The sequence below is a fragment of the Silene latifolia genome, chromosome 6 (genome assembly GCF_048544455.1).
Source record: "Silene latifolia isolate original U9 population chromosome 6, ASM4854445v1, whole genome shotgun sequence".
Taxonomy (NCBI): domain Eukaryota; kingdom Viridiplantae; phylum Streptophyta; class Magnoliopsida; order Caryophyllales; family Caryophyllaceae; genus Silene; species Silene latifolia.
Window position 1 is genome coordinate 10,019,350 of NC_133531.1, and position 19,766 is coordinate 10,039,115.

General features: G+C 38.1%; 1 protein-coding gene and 1 long non-coding RNA gene across 2 annotated transcripts; one reads left to right on the forward strand and one right to left on the reverse strand.

Annotated features, from left to right (window-relative positions):
* Positions 1-7,720: 7,720 nt before the first annotated feature.
* LOC141587503 (nitrate reductase [NADH]-like) lies at positions 7,721-10,538 on the forward strand. Its single transcript, XM_074408985.1, has 4 exons — positions 7,721-8,528; positions 8,947-9,087; positions 9,826-10,058; positions 10,221-10,538. The coding sequence occupies exons 1-4, from the start codon at positions 7,721-7,723 to the stop codon at positions 10,374-10,376; spliced, it is 1,338 nt and encodes a 445-aa protein (XP_074265086.1). The 3' UTR covers positions 10,377-10,538.
* A 6,461-nt stretch (positions 10,539-16,999) lies between these two features.
* Positions 17,000-19,064, reverse strand: LOC141658567 (uncharacterized). Its single transcript, XR_012549301.1, has 3 exons — positions 18,955-19,064; positions 18,747-18,856; positions 17,000-17,206 (listed from the first exon to the last, which is right to left on the reverse strand). It is a non-coding gene; the product is annotated as an uncharacterized LOC141658567 (long non-coding RNA).
* Positions 19,065-19,766: the final 702 nt, after the last annotated feature.

The following is a 19,766-nucleotide window of genomic DNA, read 5'->3' on the forward strand; positions in this document are numbered from 1 at the left end:
CTACCTTGTTCTCGAGCATTATCTAAACGTGTTAAAATTGGGCGAGAATATCTGTCATCCTTCTTTTACAATGATGAGTATATGACGATCCATTTTTGTAGAAAACTTTTATTCATTTTAGAGTTTTTTTTGTCAAAAACTACCTAAAATTTACCTCATTTTCATAAATACTACCTAAAGTTTTTAATTTTGCGAGAAACTACCTAAATTTTCTTGACTTTTGTCGGACACTACCAAATTGAAAATCCGATCAAATTAGACAACATTCTAACTCGAAAACATTATTTTTGGCATTGAACAGACATTATTTACTATACTAACCACTGCCAACGGTTTTGATAAGCTACTAGCTAACACATTTATTTCAATTTGTTTTACTACAATTTTGACTAGTTTGACCGAGATTGTGGCTAATTTGGACAAAATTATGATTAATTCGATTGACATTTTGACTTATTTGTCCGAATTTTAGTTAATTTGAAAAAAAAATTGTCGAATTTGCTCATCAATTTCAATTTGGTAGTTTTCGACAAAAGTAAAAAAAATATCAGGTAGTTTCTCGCAAAATTAAAAACTTTAGGTAATATTTATGAAAATGAGGTAAATTTTAGGTAGTTTTTGACAAAAAACTCTTTAATGTTAATAATAAATGAATTGCTTTTTATATAATGGGATCGTTTGATAGTATGAACCGTCTCATACAATAATGACTGTTCGAGCTTTAGAGGTAACTCGAGTAAGACAAAACAACAAAGACTACTTCTAAGTTCTAATGATGTTGTACAGGTAGATCAATCTTATTAAGTTAAACTACGTAGTGACATCATGCTTTTCTTCTCCAGCTCACATGATTGATACATTTGAAATTGTTGTTTTCAAAATTAGTGCGTCTTGCTTCAAACGGGCTTTTTTGGTCTGAAATAATAAGATGGGATTTTGTAACCATTTTACAGTTAAATGTGACCACTATTGAAAAACCAGTTACCATAAGCTGTAACACTGCCTATACCATTATGGTTACATTTAACTGTAAAATGGTTACAAAATCCCGTCTTATTATTTCAGACCAAAAAGGCCCGTCTGAAACAAGATTTTGCGTTTCAAAATATATTTATCACTATTCACTATTAATAATATCAGATCATATAGCCATAGTACCGTAAATTCGTTTAATGATTCCACATTCGCAATTTTTTAATTGAACTCGATCTAAAGTAGATAAGATCCCTCCTAAGACCGGTATTAATAACGCCTTATGCCTTTTCGTAGGTTGTAAGATTGTATTATCCGAATTCGAATCCTGACAATCTCTCTTATGAAACCTAATGGGTTCAATTTTACCATTGAGCAAAGTTAAGCGTATTAATTACCACTTTCATGGTTAACGATCATTTTTTTCAAGTTATGCTATTCACAGAAGAAGAAGAAGCTGGAGAAAATCCGTAGAAAAGACGGCATGGACGCATGTTAGTGGCTTCTCTTGATAGCCCAAGTGTGACGATTCGTACACTTGAACCCTTAGATTTATTCCTGCTTATGTAATTTCTCCCTTGTATATTTTTAGTAAATACTTTCCTAGTTTAGCATAGTTTTAGAATAGCTTTTCTTTCCATAAATAGGTATATCGCTATTTTTGTAATTTCAATGTCTCCTGCTACCAGGATGTAAATATCAAATTTCCCTCTTTAGGGAGTACTAGTGAATGAAAATCTGCTTCCTACCTTGTGCCTCCGTGTTGCTTCTTGTTGCTTTGTTGTGAACGACTTTGCCTTCACTTTTCTAACGAGCCGTGTTTGTGGGATCGACACTAGGATCCCGACTCACACACCCGAGACCGATTACGAATGCCTAGTGCTTGATAAGCACTAGTGCTTGACGCTCTCGTTGCAATCCTGTCGAGTATTGCCGAGACCCGAGTATCGTGCTAGTGAGCGAACCTTCACTAGTACGAAGATCCTTGTCGCTTGCATCTTGCCTTGAGTCAGACAAGGGTGCGCGCCACGATCCAGCAAAATTATCGGACCGTGACATTAGGGGGCCGCGCCGATGTGCTGATTCGGCGTCATGGAGAACTCACTTACCCTTGAATGCAGTTACTGAGGTGGTGATGGACAAGGTGAAGGTGCGCTGGAGCCAACACCTGGAACGATCTCGAGAAGTTTCCACTCGAACAACGAGGACTTGGACTTCCCAGAATGACCTCCACAGGCAAGTGATAAACTTGGAGGACGTGATGTTCGGGAGTCTCACCGTCAAGGAAATGCACTCTATTCTTGAAGGGACGATGAATCCGATCATGGTGTGGACCGAGAAGTATCCACTACAAAAAGAATTAAAACAGGCGACTGATTTTGGCGACTGAAATCAGTCGCCAAAATCAATTTGGCGATCAATCATCCGCCAAAGGTCGGGCGCGACCTTAGTCGCCTTTTCTAGCTTTGGCGACTAAAGTCGGTCGCCAAATTTGGCGACTGCCAAATCAGTCGCCAAATGCCAAAAATGGCGACTGATAGGGTAGTCGCCAAATTTGGCGACTGATTAAAGGTAGTCGCCAATTTGGCGACTGAATAGCAGTCGCCAAATTCCATTTTAGTCGCCTTTTTTGGGTGACGTAGCCAGTTTGGCTGAGCCAATTTGGCGACTGCTTTGTGATTTGGCGACTGCTATTCAGTCGCCAAATTGGCGACTACATTTAATCAGTCGCCAATTTGGCGACTGAATTTCAGTCGCCAAATCACAAATCAGTCGCCAAAACCACTGTATGTTTTGGTGGTTATTTTCGTTTTCATTGCTAGCCAAAAATTTACAACCTGCATACAAACCGATGTTCCACAACACCATACATTTCAACCCAACACCTCCCAATTTCTCAAACTTCATTGCATATATTGAAAATGAAAGTTTTACAAGCTAAACTATTCTAAATGTTCAAGTCTAAATGTTCAAGTCTTACAAGCTAAGCTAAGCTAACCTCCCAATCATCTTACTTGGAAGCCAACACCGGCTCCACTCCCCCCATGTGGACCATGCGGATCATTTGGATCGTAATTGGATCTAGGTCCGGGGTTACAACCTTGCCACCAAGTCTCAAACATTTCCATTCTTTCCTTCATTTTCCGGAATTCTTCATCACGTTTGGCAAGTTCTTCATCACGTTTGGCATCACGTTCATCACGCTCTCTTATTTGACTTTGAAGTTGACTAATAATTCCCGGTTGATACGTGTTGCTGAGAATTGTTGAAGTCGATCTTCTACGCGTTTTCTCATAGAAAGCCGGTGTTGAACTTCCGGTACCATACACGTGCCCTTTCTTGAAGCCATCCACCAACTCATACCATATGTCATTGTCCGGTTTTTCTGGATTGGCGGCTTTTTCCCGTTCAAATGCTTCCTACAATATTAAACAAATGGTAGTAAGTTAATATGGTAACCACCTTATATACTACATTTTAAAAGAGAATAAATTAACAAAAATTAAAGGTTACGGAAAACTTACATCATTTATTGTCCACAAAAGGGAAGCTTTAAGTTGAAAATTTTGTTTTTTAGACACATCATAAGTTTCCACCCCAACTTCCCACAAATATTTCAACTCCTCCACCAATGGTTGTAAATAAACATCCAAATTACGTTTCGGGCTTTTTGGTCCGGGAACAATAAGTGACAAGAAGATAAATGGTCTTTTCATACATAACCAAGGTGGTAAATTGTATGGTGTGACCATAACGGGCCAACAAGAATACTTCCTCCCAAAATTACCGAAAGGATCAAATCCATCCGTACACAAGCCAAGTCGTACATTGCGGGGTTCCTTGGCAAAATCAGGATACATCTGATCAAATCGTTTCCATTCTTCCCCATCACTAGGATGACTCATCTTCCCCGGAGCACGTGTGTTTTCTTTGTGCCATCTCATTTGTTCGGCAATGTTTTTGGTGGCATAGATTCTTTGAAGTCTTGGTGCGAGAGGAAAGTAAAACAATTGGTTACATGCTATTGGTTTCTTACTCTTTTTGGCCCTCTTACTACCGTTTCCTTTTTTCAACACCAAAATCAGTATCTCCTTCACTTGTCTCATATCTATCCGCCCCACAATCTTTACATTTGTCAAGCAAAGCATCATCTTTCCAAAATAGCATACATCCTTCAGACATGCATCAATCTTTTCATGCGGTAATCAAGACCTTTAACTACTTTTTTGGTAGTATAGAAACTTCGGGTCATGATATTATCATCGGGGAAAGATTCCTCAGGTAACGAGGCAATGCCATCAACAGTAACAAATGGCATATTGAACTCACATTTCAAGGTAATTAGCCTAGAAGCGGCTTGTAACAATGTCATTCTGCTTCCTTCATACAAGGGTTTTTCTGAGGCTTTTAACATGTCAAGAAAGGCTTTTGCTTGTGGGTGTGGCGGTTGTTCTTCAGAAATAGTTGTATGGTCATCACTATTAAAAATAGTGGAATCCATAGCATCAACAACCATCTCTCTATATGGGTTCTCATCATTTTGTATTTGTTGGGTGTGAGTTTGTTCATGAATTGGAGAATATGCTTCTCCATGTGAAATCCAATTGTAATAATTTGGCTTAAACCCGTTTATAATGAGATGTTCTTCTACTACAATGTCAAGTCGGTATTTCGGTTTTTGCATTTGGCACAAGGGCACCTAAGTTTTTTGTCTACCAAGTCATATTCATCTTGTTGTTTAGCAAATTCAATAAACTCGCTAACACCCTTTATAAATCTAGCGGTAGGACGTCTTTTCTTATTGGAATGGTCTAATCTTCCTTCATACATCCATGAACGTTCCAATCTCTTCATTTTAATCTAAAGAAGACCCCAAAGTAATTTAAACATTTTAAAAAAATAACAATAATATTACATACAAAATTTAAACATTATACTCCACATTATACAATAAACATATGAAAACAATATATAAATATTGTCAATAAGTAATCCATCTTCGAATGGGGTCTTTATCACTCCAACCTAAACCCGTCAATGTACGTTTCAAGTCACTAGCAAACACACTTGTAATTTATTAATGAGGAAAAATTCGGCAACAATTCCCTTCGATTCTCCAAATACACATATACATGTATTCGGAGAACATTAAAAGGATCGCCACCAAACTCATTCCTCATTAATAAATCACAAGTACTTGTTTACTACCTAAATGACTTGAAACGTACAAAGACAGTCCCAAAATGGGGACTATTCAAGAATTACTCCTAATGAGTAATTCTTGAACGGGTACTAAGTCAACATCAAATCAAACAACAACACAATCAAGTACTAAATTAATTAAGTCAATCAATAGCCCAATTATTCAACCACATAGTAAAGGCTTCTATCCTAAAGTCCGTAACATAATTTGAACTAAAATTAGTAAATTTAAAAAGTAACCGGTAAGAGGAGGTTACCTAATCAAGTAAAAGCAAAAATGAAAAGAAAACAAGAAGCAACAAATACACAGACGTGCGGTGGTGCCTAGCAAAAGCGGTGACAACCCTGAAAAGAGAAGAAAAAACAAAAAAAAAACAAGGTTATTCAACCTCAATTCATCAATAACATGAATTATCAAACTAAATTTATCAAAATCAAGTCCTAAAGAGGTTCCACTTAGCTAATAGCTAATTTCTCTTAATCCAAAAGACGGTTCCACTTAGCTAATTCCATTAATCCAAAAGACGGTTTCACTTAGCTTAATATTAATAATAATACGACGATTTCACTTAACTTAGTAATAATAATAATAATATTATTAATTAAGGCGGTTCCACTTAGCTTAATACTTATGATAATGAGACGGTTTCACTTAGCTACCCAACACCATACACCACCCACGACCCACCCACGGCCACCCCACGACCCACCCACCCACGGCCCACCACGGCCCACCCCGACCAACCCCACCCACGGCCACCCCACGGCCACCCACGGCCGAAACCCCTCCCCCCCATAACCATAAACCTAAAGACAAACCTCTTAATCATTCCCTTTTAATTCAAACACAAATTAAACTAAATCTAACTAAAAATTAATCTAACATACTAACTACAAATAAATCTAACAAACTAACCACAAATTAATCAAACTAACTACAAATTAATCTAACAAATTAAACTAATTAAACTGAAATTAAACAAAAAAAAACTAACCTAATTAAAGAGGGTGGAAGTGGCGGTGGAAATGGCGGTAGAAATGGCGGTGGAAGTGGTGGTGGTAGTGTAGTCTCGTCGCCGTTCGTCGTCGTCGCCGCCGCAATCGCCTTTTTTTTTTTTTTTTTGGTTTCGAAAGAGTAAAGTAGGAGAGAGGGGGGTCTGGTTTGTATAAAAAGATTTGGCGACTGAATTTTTATTTGGCGACTGATTTTCAGTCGCCAAATTGGCGACTACATAAAATCCGTCGCCAAATCTGATATATCAGTCGCCAAATAATATTCCCTTTTTAAAAAAGACAGTCGCCAATTTGGCGACTGATTTCAGTCGCCAAATTGTAAATCAGTCGCCAATTTGGCGACTACCAGTATCAGTCGCCAAATTTCGGTCGCCTGTTTTAGTTATTCTTGTAGTGATCTACAAGCCGGACTCAAGAGAAAGCCAAACCTCAATGCAGCATGGACGGCCACAGCTCACCGAGGATGTCTCACCAAAGCACCATTCAAGATTTTTGTGTTGCCGAGGGCGGCAACAGATTAGGTGGGGGAGAGTGTAACGATCCGCACACTTCGAACCCTTAGATTTATTCATGCTTATGTAATTTCTCCCTTGTATATTTTTAGTAAATATTTTCCTAGTTTAGCATAGTTTTAGAATAACTTTTCTTTCTATAAATAGGTATATCGCTATTCTACACTAGTTTTGTAATTTCAATGTCTTCTGCCACCAGGATGTAAATATCAAATTTCCCTCTTTAGGAAGTACTAGTGAATGAAAATCTGCTTCCTACCTTGTGCCTTCGTGTTGCTTGTTGTGAACGACTCTTTGCTTTCACTTTTCTAACAAGCCGTGTTTGTGGGATCGACACTAGGATCCCGACTCACACACCCGAGACCGATTACGAATGCCTAGTGCTTGATAAGCACTAGTGTTTGACGCTCTCGTTGCAATCCTGTCGAGTGTTGCCGAGACCCGAGTATCGTGCTAGTGAGCGAACCTTCACTAGTACGAAGATCCTTGTCGCTTGCATCTTGCCTTGAGCCGGGCAAGGGTGCGCGCCACGATCCGGCAAAAGTATCGGACCGTGACACCAAGCCAATACATCACAAACTCTCAAAGTTTCAGCAATACAAGTTTTCATGGTGTAGGTGCCAACCTACTGGCGGAGCCAAGATTTTAAGCTAGCTAACGGGGACGAAAGGGTAATATTTTAAGGGACTCGAAAAAATTCAAAAATTTGAATTAAAAATTTTGAAATTTTCTAACGCCAGCGAAGATGAGGGCCCCTACTACCCCTAAAGTGGCTACGTATACATATGCATGATAATTTCTCTTCTTAAATACTGGGTCAACCACACTGGTTGAACCTGGACGTTAACAAGTCAACTAGCGATAATATATGATCGAAAGTTTTGTTTGTTGTGCAAGAAATTATGTCAGCGAAAGCGTAACAATACAAATAAAATCATGGTAGACACATTTTCACGCCTATATAAGTTACACACACAACCCTTCCCATTATTTTCCAATCAAACTTATAATTCTGAAATATGACTGTGTCAAAAAACCACCAATGTTATGATCACGAGGGAATTGAGGTCAAGCGCCCGAACGAGGTCAAACCCATTTTGGACAACCGTGAGGAAGAGACGGCGGATCATTGGATTGAACATCCCTTCAATTCGGAGCCTCCGCTAACCCGTTTGATGCATCATGGGTTTTTGACCCCGGTCCCACTCCATTATGTTAGGAACCACGGTCCAGTCCCTAAGGCTACATGGGAAGACTGGACCGTGGAGGTGACCGGGTTGGTTGAGAAACCAACCTGTTTCACCATGGACCAGTTGGTTAAAGAGTTCCAGTTCCGCGAATTCCCAGTCACTTTGGTAAGTGCTGGGAATCGCAGAAAGGAACAAAACGTGGTTAAGGAAACAATAATAGGGGTCAACTGGGGTCCTGCCGCTATATCTACATCGATATGGCGGGGAGTCCCTTTGCAAGATGTGCTTATGAGATGTGGTATAATGAATCCTGAGAAGGGTGCCCTTAATGTGTGTTTTGAGGGCGCTGACGACCTGCCTGAAGGGGGCGGGTCTAAATATGGGACAAGTTTGCGAAGAGAGATCGCGTTGGATCCTACGCGTGACATTATTCTTGCATACAAGCAAAATGGGGAAGAATTAAGTCCAGATCACGGGTTTCCGATCCGGTTGATTATTCCAGGAGTTATTGGTGGACGTATGGTTAAGTGGTTGAAAAGAATTATCGTGACAACTGCTGAGTCTGATAATTACTATTATTACAGGGAGAACCGAGTTCTCCCATCTCATGTAGATGCTGAACTTGCTAATTCTGAAGGTAAAATATTCATATATCTCTTCTGTCTCAATCATTTGTTTATTTTATTTATTCTTTATGTGAGGGGTAATATGTGGACATTTTGTCGAACGGATGTGAGCCGTGTTGGGTTGTCCACGGGTCAACTCACGTCAACCTGACCCGAGACCGACCTGTGAGGGAGCGGGCCAAGTCAACCATTTTCTAGATTTTTTTTTGCGGGCCAATTGGGTCAGACTCTCAAAACTGAAACTCGGAGCCAACCTAAGTGGCGGGCCAAGCTGGGTGGTGGGCTCACAGGCTAGCTGAGAAACGGATCAGCTCGGCCCGCACCATTGTTTAGTTCTAAAAAGGAGTATTATAATCAAATAAGATGTTGAGCCAACATTATAAGGGTTACATACTTATATGTGTGTAACTGTGTATACAAAAATGGCAGAATGGTGGTATAAACCGGAGTACATTATAAATGACTTGAACATCAACTCAGTGATAACTACACCATGCCACGAAGAGATCTTGCCCATTAACGCGCGGACTACCCAACACCCCTACACCTTAAGGGGTTATGCTTACTCTGGTTTGTTTTCTTTTAATTTGCTTCTTGATTTAAGTTGCATTCTTAATTTTGAGAGGTACCTTAATTTGCATAATTTCATAAGATAATCTTGCGTAGGGGAGATAACGAGCTTCCCAACCAAAAGTTTAACCTGATTGGTTGGAGTTTCAAGATCGATTTTATACTCTAACAGATTCGATCTAGAGCGCGCTCACCCCAATTGAACTCATTATCAAGTTTGCAAGCTTAAGCCCTAGCTCGAACTCAACTTGAGCCTAAGTATATTATTCTTAACTTTTCATTTTTTTTCTTTTGATATTTTCAATAACTGGATTCGAAGATTATAGATAAAAATAGTGGACAAATCAGTGTCAACATCTGATACGGTGATAAAAATATATAATCATGATAATTTTGTTTAAAAAAATAAAATAAGAGTAAGATTATATCTAATTACACATGTCGAGTTGTTCGCGAACTTTTCAAGCCGAGCCAACGTTAGCTCAACTTGACTCGTTAAGTTCTCGATCCAAGTCGGGCATGAGCCGAGCCCAAGCAGCTCATGAGCTGGCTCGTTTGTCTCGTCTCATTATCATCCATGCACCCCCTATTATTGCGTATATGTGAGAAGAAGATATTAAAATTGAGTATAACGAGTCAACATCTACTCGTAACTCGTATATATTATTAAAATTAATGTCTTACTATTATTTACTTCGAATAAAATCAAATGTAATGAATCGGTTAATTAATTAATAGGAGGAGGAAAGAAAGTGACAAGAGTGGAAGTAACAATGGATAGTGGAGAAACATGGAAAGTAGCCGAGTTGGACATCCAAGAGAAGCCAAGTAAACATGGCAAATACTGGTGTTGGTGTTTCTGGTCCTTAGAAGTTGAAGTACTTGATTTGCTTGGTGCTAAAGAGATCGCGGTTCGTGCTTGGGACGAGACACTCAATACTCAACCCGAAAAACTCATTTGGAATCTCATGGTATTTGATCGTTTTTTTTTTATCTTTGTTTGTTAATCGAGGCTATGTCTTCTAATTCAAGAACTTAAACTGATGGTTGTAGTCCAATAAACAATTGTATAGTAAATTATTACGAATAAATCACATTTTTTTTTGTAATCGGCTACTTTCCTATGTTTGTAGGGCACGATGAACAACTGTTGGTTCCGAGTGAAGGCCAACATGTGCAAGCCTCATAAGGGTGAAATTGGTATTGTGTTCGAGCACCCGACCCAACCGGGTAACAAATCGGGTGGATGGATGGCGCGTGAGCTTGCCATGAGCTCTAGGGACAGTTAGCCACACTTTGAAGGGTACTTAGCTTCTCGCCGCTGACGACTATGTCCATGAACACCAACATTAAACATCCGATAGAGCTATGGCCAAACAAGGAGGAAGAAAAAGTTTGTGATAGAGTGAAAAGTGAGAAATGTAAATAGAGGGAGAGGTTATTTACTTGTTTATCTAGGGAGAAATGTAAAAAAGAGTGGAAAGTTTTAGAGTGTAGGTTACAAAGTGAGTAATGTAAGTTTGAAAAAAAAAAGTGAGTAATGTAAATAGAAGTGGAAAATTTTAGTGAAAAATGCAAAAAGAAGTGAAAAGTTATAGAATAATATAATAAGTGAGAAATTGTATACTCCCTCCTATTCTAAATAACCCTCCCCTTTTATGGAGGGCACGGGAATTAAAGGAGGAGAGTATTATATGGTAAAGTATTGTAGTGTGGTAGGAGATTAGAGAGAGGAAATGTATTCTGTGATTAAAATAAGTATTGTTGTGGAGTAAATTGATTAAAATAAGTATTGTTGTGGGGTAAGGTGGTTAAAATAAGATAAAGTATGAGTATTGTGGGGTATTGTTGTTGGGTGGGGTGATAAAAATAAGTATAAAACTTTGTCAAATAAGGAAATAAGGAGAGTATTGTGAATAGACGAAAAAAGAAACGTAATTGCTAAATCCTACACGTAATTTTACTAAATCCAACACATTTTACCTCTTTTTTCCACCACTACCCTTGCTTTTTAAATTTTTTTTTTTATTTTTTTAAAAAAAAACTTCCATCTCTCCTTCTCAAATCCTAACCAATTTGTTAATAATTTGAGGATTATGAACATTAATTTGCATGTATCTCAAGTAATTGTGACGGTTTATTATAAATTTCATTGACATACTTCTTTTAATTGAATTTTTAATCGATTGAATTAATATTTTTTAAAATTAGGGTTTGTGTGGTGGAAGGGGGTAGTTGTGGTGGTTGTGGGTGCAAGCGTCGTCGTCGACGGTGGCTGAAGGGGAGGGCGTCGTCATGGCAGGGTCCGTAAGCGAGGGCGCGGTGGATGTAGGGTGGGCTCGGTGATTTCTACGCCGAAAATCCGAAATCAGAGGAGGAAGACTGTACCTGAAGCGGTTGGAGGTTGATGGTGCTAGGTGGTCGGACCAGGGAACGACGCCGGCCCTGGGTGTGTCGGCGAGGGGGGTGGTCGGATCTGGGGAAGAGGCAGGGGAGGGGTGGTCTGATTAACTAATGAATTAAGCTAAATGACTACTAGCCTAATGCAAGTACTAAACACTAATAACAAGCTAGAAAGATAAGGGTTTAATTCAATAATAAAGAGGACTAGGACTCGATCTCTCCACCGACAATCACAACTACTATCATAATCCCCTTAATTAGTCTTTAAGGGGAAACACCTTTATTCGCCAAACACCTTCCTCCCGGGTGTTAATCATTAAAATGTTCTAGTATATTTCCGTATCTTATGTCGCCTTGCTCGCTACTCTTTCTATCTTTCTTGTAATTATTTCTTTCCTAATATCTTGTATAGTTTAGGTAAATATGTTATTTAGTTTTCCATAATCCTTGTATTTGTAATATTATAAATATTGTACCTCATTGAATTAATACAATAAATCTCTTGCTTTTCTAACATGGTATCGAGCTTGTAAGTTCCGTCTTACCCAAATTGCCTTCACTTTTTTTCCGGTCATCCTCAATCACTACTACAGATACAGGCTATAACAACGGTCAAAAACCGTTGTTATATAAAAAAGCGGACGTTGTTAAAGCGTCCGTTGTAGAAGGTTTTAACAACGGTTAGTTTTCTTAGGGAAACCGTGTTAAAACTATTAACAACGGTTTTAAATATAAAAACCCGTTGTGGAAAGTGTGACTCAATTTTGGGGGGAAAGTTATAACAACGGGTTTTAATATACAAAACCGTTGTTATAACTAAAGACAACGGGTTGTTTGTAAATAACCGTTGTTGTTTGTTCTTAAAAAATAAAAAAAAATTAAATTAAATATTACTAGCTATAAATATTAAAGCATCCTTTACCAACATATTAAAGCATCCTTTACTAACATTCATTAATTGAAACAACATGGCAATGAACCCTAATTTTATCAACAACGAAGAATGGCTTACACAAACGATTGAAGATGATGGGAAGGTTCTCGCCGGGCTTCCCGCCGATCAACACCCATTAATCAAAGCATCCCTTGAACATCAACGGAATTATTGGATTAAGAGGCGTGAAGCAGTCCGGCTTGTCAACAAAGCCTCATCATCATCATCATCATCTTCATACCCTAGTCGGCCTGTTACTCGCAACTTGGCTGCAGCCAGAGATATGTTGAGTTGTACTCTTCCAACCTTATCTCCACATGCAAGTCGTGTCCTTGCATATATTCAATCTGTTATTGCAAAATATGAAGCCAATGACCCGGAAGTTAGCGGTATACCAGAGTGGCGTGATTGGTGGCAGGTTGAGAAGCGCTTTTTACGCTTAACCGGGGTTGTTCCGGCTTATTATACATCTTTTGATTTCTGATAATTGCTGTAATGTATTTGGTTTAAAATTAAATGAAATGATCATTTTGAAAGTGTTGAGTTATGCTTGTTTGATTTGCTTCCATTTTTTCAACTCCATAGATCTATCGGTCATCAAGATCGATTATGGCACAACTTCCTAACATATATGGCACAACTTCCTAACATATATATTAATTAAAAAACAACTCAACCCACACATTAGTATAAATACATTGCATTATCTCAACTAACATGCATTTCCATTATCTCAATATATTCTCCAAACCCTAACTGCTAAAACATGCTCGATCCGTCAAGGACGCCAAAGAAGATGGAAATGAAATAATTAGAAACACATACATGGAAATGAAATAATTAGCAGATCTTTGAACGGAACCTAATGGTCGATAAAAACACATACATTGAAATGAAATAATTAGAACAATAAAATAATGACGATGAAACAAACCTGATAATTACAGAACGTACGTAAAGAGACGATGAAATCAACAGTGACGGCGAGAAGATAAAGCGACGATGAGAAAGAGATAAAGAGACGATGAGAAAGTGTGTGTTTTGTGTTTGTGTTTGGTCATTTCTTCTTTGGTTTGTGTTTGTGTATTAAGGTTTGTGTTTTGTGGCTGCAGCAGACTTGTGTTTGTGTGGTTTATAGTATGGAAGGTATTGACAACGGTTATTAAACAACAACCGTTGTGAAATATGTTTTGACAACGGTTGTAAAAAACACCCGTTGTTAAATAAGTTTTAACAACGGGTTTCAAAAATAACCGTTGTGATTACTTTTCACTAAATTTGCGCCAATTTTGCGCCAAATTATTAACAACGGTTGTGCATGGGTGACCCGTTGTTAAAACTAATAACAACGGTTTTTATAACCATACCCGTTGTAATTTATTTTAGTAAAATTCGCGCCATACATTCTACAACGTCTATTGTGATTTTCGTGAATAATCGTTGTTAAAGGGGCGTTGTAGTTGCCTGGATTTGTAGTAGTGAATCCCCAATAACCCGTCCCCTCCCCTCCCCTGCCATGGCTCCCCATGGAACACTCATCCCGAACCCAAACGATCCCAACACCCCTTTCATCGATGTCAACTTATCCCAATGCAAAGAACTCACCCCTCTTACCTACTTCAACTGGAAAACACAATAGTCCAATATCCTCTTCGGATACGACCTTCTGAAATTCGTGGATGGCACACATCCCGCTCCTCCCGCCACCCCCACCGACGAAACAACAAAAACAATCAAACCAAATCTAGCCCTTCACACTTGGCAGCGCCAAGATCGTCTTATACTCGGTGCAATTTCAGGCACGTTGCCTACCAACATAGCTTCCCTTCTCACGAACGCAACTACTTCACGTGAAACCTGGCTTACAATCGCCAACACGTATGCTAACCCATCGAGGGGTCATATCCTTCAAGTCAAGGATGCCCTTGACTCCTTCTCCAAAGGCGGCCTATCTATATCCGATTACATGACCAAATTCAAAACCTACTCCGACAAACTTGCTGCTCTCGGCAAACCTATGCATGCTGAAGATATCGTTGCTAAAATTCTCCGTGGCCTTGACAAAACTTACCAACCTGTCATTGACACCATACGAGCCCGCGACACCACCATATCCTCCGATGCCCTTCATGAAAAATTAATCAATCATGAACTCACCATCAAGCAAACCACTCCTTCACCTGAAACAGCCTATCCTGTGACTGCTCTCGCCGCTCAATCTCGTCCAAATTCTAACCATAACTACTCTCGTCAATTCCCACAACACCCCTACTTCCCACACCCGCAACTGCTACTACAACAGAGCCCCAAACCCCCTTCAAAGGTCGATGCCAATATTGCAAATACCCTGGTCAATTCCTTACCATATGTCGTAAGTTTAAACGTGACTTTCCCAATCTTCAAATTTCTTATTTGCCTTTCCCACCACCTCGGTCTGCACCCCGCACTCCATTAACATGTAACACCCCGTAATTTCGGACCATTATTATTTTGCGGAAGTAATTTATTAATCAAGTAAAATTTGATATTAATGTATTTGAAGTAATAATAATTCAAAGAAATATAATTTTATTATATTTTGAAGAAAAGTATTTATTTTGATAGTTTCGAAATGTTTAAAAAATAGTTTAAACCGTGTAAAAACTTTTTATTTCGAAATAAGGGCATATCGGGGAAAAATGACAACTCTATTGAAAATTGGGCAAACGATTTTGGAAATGGGTCGTATGAGTATTCAATTTTCTTGTAATCTCGTGTTTAAGAACTTTGGTCTTGTCGGAATTTGCAATTGACAAACGGTTCTAATTATTATCGAAACGAGCCAAAACCGACTCGTGAAAATCCCGACTTAAACCCGCTCCCTTCCTCCTTTCCTTTCCTTTCCCGCGTCACCTCCCTTTCCCCTTCCTTTTTCTGATTTTTCTTACCAAACACATCTCCTCTTACATTCTTTATCATTCCCAAATCAAAAACACCATTTTCTTATCTTTCTAAGCCAAATTTCACCATAACTCACTCGTTTCTTGTCGGTTTTTCGCAAAATTTATATTTTCGGAATCCTCTCTTCGAGATCTACATCCTTGTATGTTTTAATTTCAGTTTTCTTGATGTTGATTTAAGACGAATTTGGGCAAATTTCGGTTTTTGGTACTTATTATTGTGTTTTTATTGTTTATTTAGGTGAAGATTTAGAGGACGAGTTTGGAGACTCGTATATTGTTGAAGATAGTGGCTAGTTGCATGTTAGGGTTTGGTATTCAAGGTGCTAATTGCTCATTTTCTAGCTTAAGGTAACATATTTCGAGTTACTCGACGAATAATCGTCACATTCTTTGCTTTTTGTATGATTTTGGTGATTTTTATTTGAGCAGTTTATGTCACATGATAATATGGGTTAATTTCTGGTCTAGTTCATGTCTTTTGGTTAGTTTAAGTTAACATATTAGTATAGGAATGATTAATTGATGCTTCATTTATGTTAAACGAACAAAAATGGAGAAATGGAGGGTTGGGGGTGGCGGCCAGCAGGCCCGTGCAGGCCCACGGCAGGCCCACGGTTGGCCCGGGTCAGCCCGTTGCTTGTTTCGCGGTTTTTCATGCATTATTTGTCATTTCGGGTTTATTAATGTTATAATTAGTATAAGTAACAAATGGGTAATCTTTTGAAATGAATCATATTAGTAGTAAAAATTATGTTGATGGTAAAAATTATGTTTATTTTGGTAGTTGACACATGTTAGAATAGGTTATAAAATGAAATTGTAATGAATAGGCTCAAAATGAATTTTATAGCGATAATTGTAATGTTTGGATGATTATGCCGAAAACTGATCCTTGGTCCCTTTGATTGAATCGATGTCAGTCAATTGTGTGATTGGTCAGCCGCAATTTAACCCGCACTGTCGCAGATCGGGTTGCGGGTAAAAATTCGGTTGGATGAAATTTTATATGAATTGGATAATCGGCCTTTTTCTTGTTTTAGGCCATTTATTAAGTTTTTAGTTCACATGTGTTGTTGGTTGAATTTAATAGTTTCTTATATTGTAGAAACGGCCCTAGATTCCCTGAAACCTTTAATATTGTTAATATTGCTAGAAATGGTATTGGTATTGAATACTTCTTGCAGGTTGTTGTGTTTGTCATAGATAGGTCTTTATAGTCTCTGACGAGTATATGTTCACTGCTTAATAGCCTTTGTGTTCCTGACTTGGTGGGTTTATATCCAAGTTGGGGCATGACCTCGTTACTTATTTTGATAGTAAGTGGTCAGCTTAAGTACTAGACAACCCTTTGGTGGACTCCTTAGGGTACTCACTTTGTTTTAGAAAAATTGTGGGTCTTGGGTGCGGTGGTGTGTATCCGCATGTCTAGGTCTGCGCAGATTTTAGGCTAGGGTTGTGTTGTGTCTTGGCCATGTTTTTGTGACACCCTCAAAATTAACAAAAGATAAAGGCATAAATTCTACAGAAAAACTGACAGGATATGTTTGTAATTGGTTCAACTAGACAAAAACCTGTAATTTTGAAAACTTTTCTAAACCATTCACAAACATTTCCAAGAGGAGGATGCCAAAACCTGCAAATGCTAACAACTAATTTACATAACTACGCTAAAGCTGCGAGAATAAAGTGATACAAACCAAAGAAGAAGAGGGAGACATATGTCCCTTCAAAATATATACATAACCAAAAGTATAAAGGTTTACTACAAAAATAACCAAACTAAGTCCAAGGTTCTTTTGCTCACTAGCTCGTCTGTGTACCCCATCTAAGCATCATCAACCTGTCAATCGCATTTTATACAAATACGAAAGCCACAATTCAGTGGGGAGTAACTTCGAGTCCTCCCAGCCACGAAATGTCATTTTTAATGTAACATGTAATGGAACATGTAAACCACATGATAAATAATCTAACTATCCAGTATTTCTAACATATGAATACTAAACTGACCAAATTAAACTATCATGTGAAACATATAACAAGCAGTAATCCAAACTTTATCAATTGTAACCGGCTTACATCTCACCTATTACAATTCATAAAATCACCATACAAGAAAGGGCAATATATCAAAGACAGGCATAAGTTCTTAGTACGGTCAATAGTCACTCAGAATCCTCGAGTCTATACCACGAGGTAGGGAAGGTAATCGAACCGGTATCTTGGCTCGAGGTTCTATCAAAACATGGCCAAGACACAACACAACCCTAGCCTAAAATCTAAGCAGACCTAGACATGCGGATACACACCACCGCACCCAAGACCCACAATTTTTCTAAAACAAAGTGAGTACCCTAAGGAGTCCACCAAAGGGTTGGCTAGTACTTAAGTTTCCACCACTTACTATCAAAATAAGTAACGGGGTCATGCCCCAACTTGGATATAATCCCACCAAGTCAGGAACACAAAGGCTATTAAGCAGTGAACATATACTCGTCAAAGACTATAAAGACCTATCTATGACAAACACAACAACCTGCAAGAAATATTCAATACCCATTCCAATTCTAGCAATTTTAACAATATTAAAGGTTTCAGGGAATCTAGGGCCGTTTCTACAATATAAGAAGCTACTCAAATCAATTAACTACACATGTGAAATAAAAATATAATAAATGGCCTAAAACAAGAAAAAGGCCGTTTATCCAATTCATACAAAATTTCATCCAACCGAATTTTTACCCGCAACCCCAGCCCTGCGACATGTACGAGTTAAATTGCGGCTGACCAATCACTCAATTAACTGACATCGAATCAGTCAAAGGGACTAAGGCTCAGTTTTCGGCACAATCATCAAAACATTACAATTATCGCTATAAAATTCATTTTGAGCCTAATCATTACAATTTCATTTTATAATCTACCCTAACATGTGCAACTACCAATATAAACATAATTTTTACCATTAACATAATTTTTACTACTAATATGATTCAATTCAAAAGTGTACTCATATGTAACTTATACTAACTATAACATTAATGAACCCAAAATGACAAATATTGCATGAAAAACCGCGAAACAAGCAACGGGCGACCGGGCCAGCCGTGGGCCCGCACGGGCCTGTCGGCTCTTTGAACTCTTGCCGCCGCCATCCCCAATCCTCCATTTTTCCGTTTTTGTTCATTTTAATTCCGTTTTAAGCATTACTTAATCGTTCCCATTCCATTTCTATACTAATATGAGTACTAAAACTAACAAAAGACATGCATGCAACCCATTTTATCATGTGAAAATTAACTACTCAAACAAAAATCACAAAAACATACAAAAAGTAAAGAATGTGACGATTATTCGTCGAGTAACTCGAAATATGTTACCTTAAGCTAGAAAATGAGCAATTAGCACCTTGAATACCAACCCTAATCTGCCAACTAACCACTATCTTCGACTATATACGAGTCCCCAAACTCGTCTTCCAAATCTTCACCTAAATAAACAATAAAAACACAAAAATAAGCATAAAAACCGAAATTTTGCCCAAATTCGTCTTAAATCAACATCAAGAAAACTGAAATTAAAATATACCAGGATGTAGATCTTGAAGAGAGGATTCCGAAAATATAAATTATGCGAAAATCCGACTAGAAACGAGTGAGTTATGGCGAAAATAGCTTGGATTTTGTATAAAAATGGTGTTTAAATGAAGAATGAAGAAGGAGGTGTGTTTGGTAAGAAAAAACAGAAAAAAGGAAGGGGAAGGGGGTGTGCCGCGTGAAAGGGAAGGAAAGGTACGAGTCGGTTTTGGCTCGTTTCGATAATAATTAGAACCGTTTGTCAAACACAAATTCCGACAAGACCAAAGTTCTTAAACACGAGACTACAAGAAAATTGAATACTCATACGACCCATTTCCAAAATCGTTTGCCCAATTTTCAGAAGAGTTGTCATTTTTCCCCAATATGCCCTTATTTCGAATTAAAAGATTTTTACACGGTTTAAACTATTTTTAACCATTTCGAAACTATCAAAATAAATACTTTTCTTCAAAATATAATAAAATTATATTTCTTTGAATTATTATTACTTCAAATACATTAATATCAAATTTTATTTGATTAATAAATTACTTTCGCAAAATAATAACGGTCCAAAATTACGGGGCGTTACAGTTTTGATAGAACCTCTGAGCCAAGATACCGGTTCGATTACCTTCCCTACCTCGTGGTATAGACTCGAGTTACAGAGTGACTATTGACGGTGCTAAGAACTTATGCCTGTCTTTGATATATTGTCCTTTCTTGTATGGTGATTTTATGAATTGTAATAGGTGAGATGTAAGCCGGTTACAATTGATAAAGTTTGGATTACTATTTGTTATATGTTTCACATGATAGTTT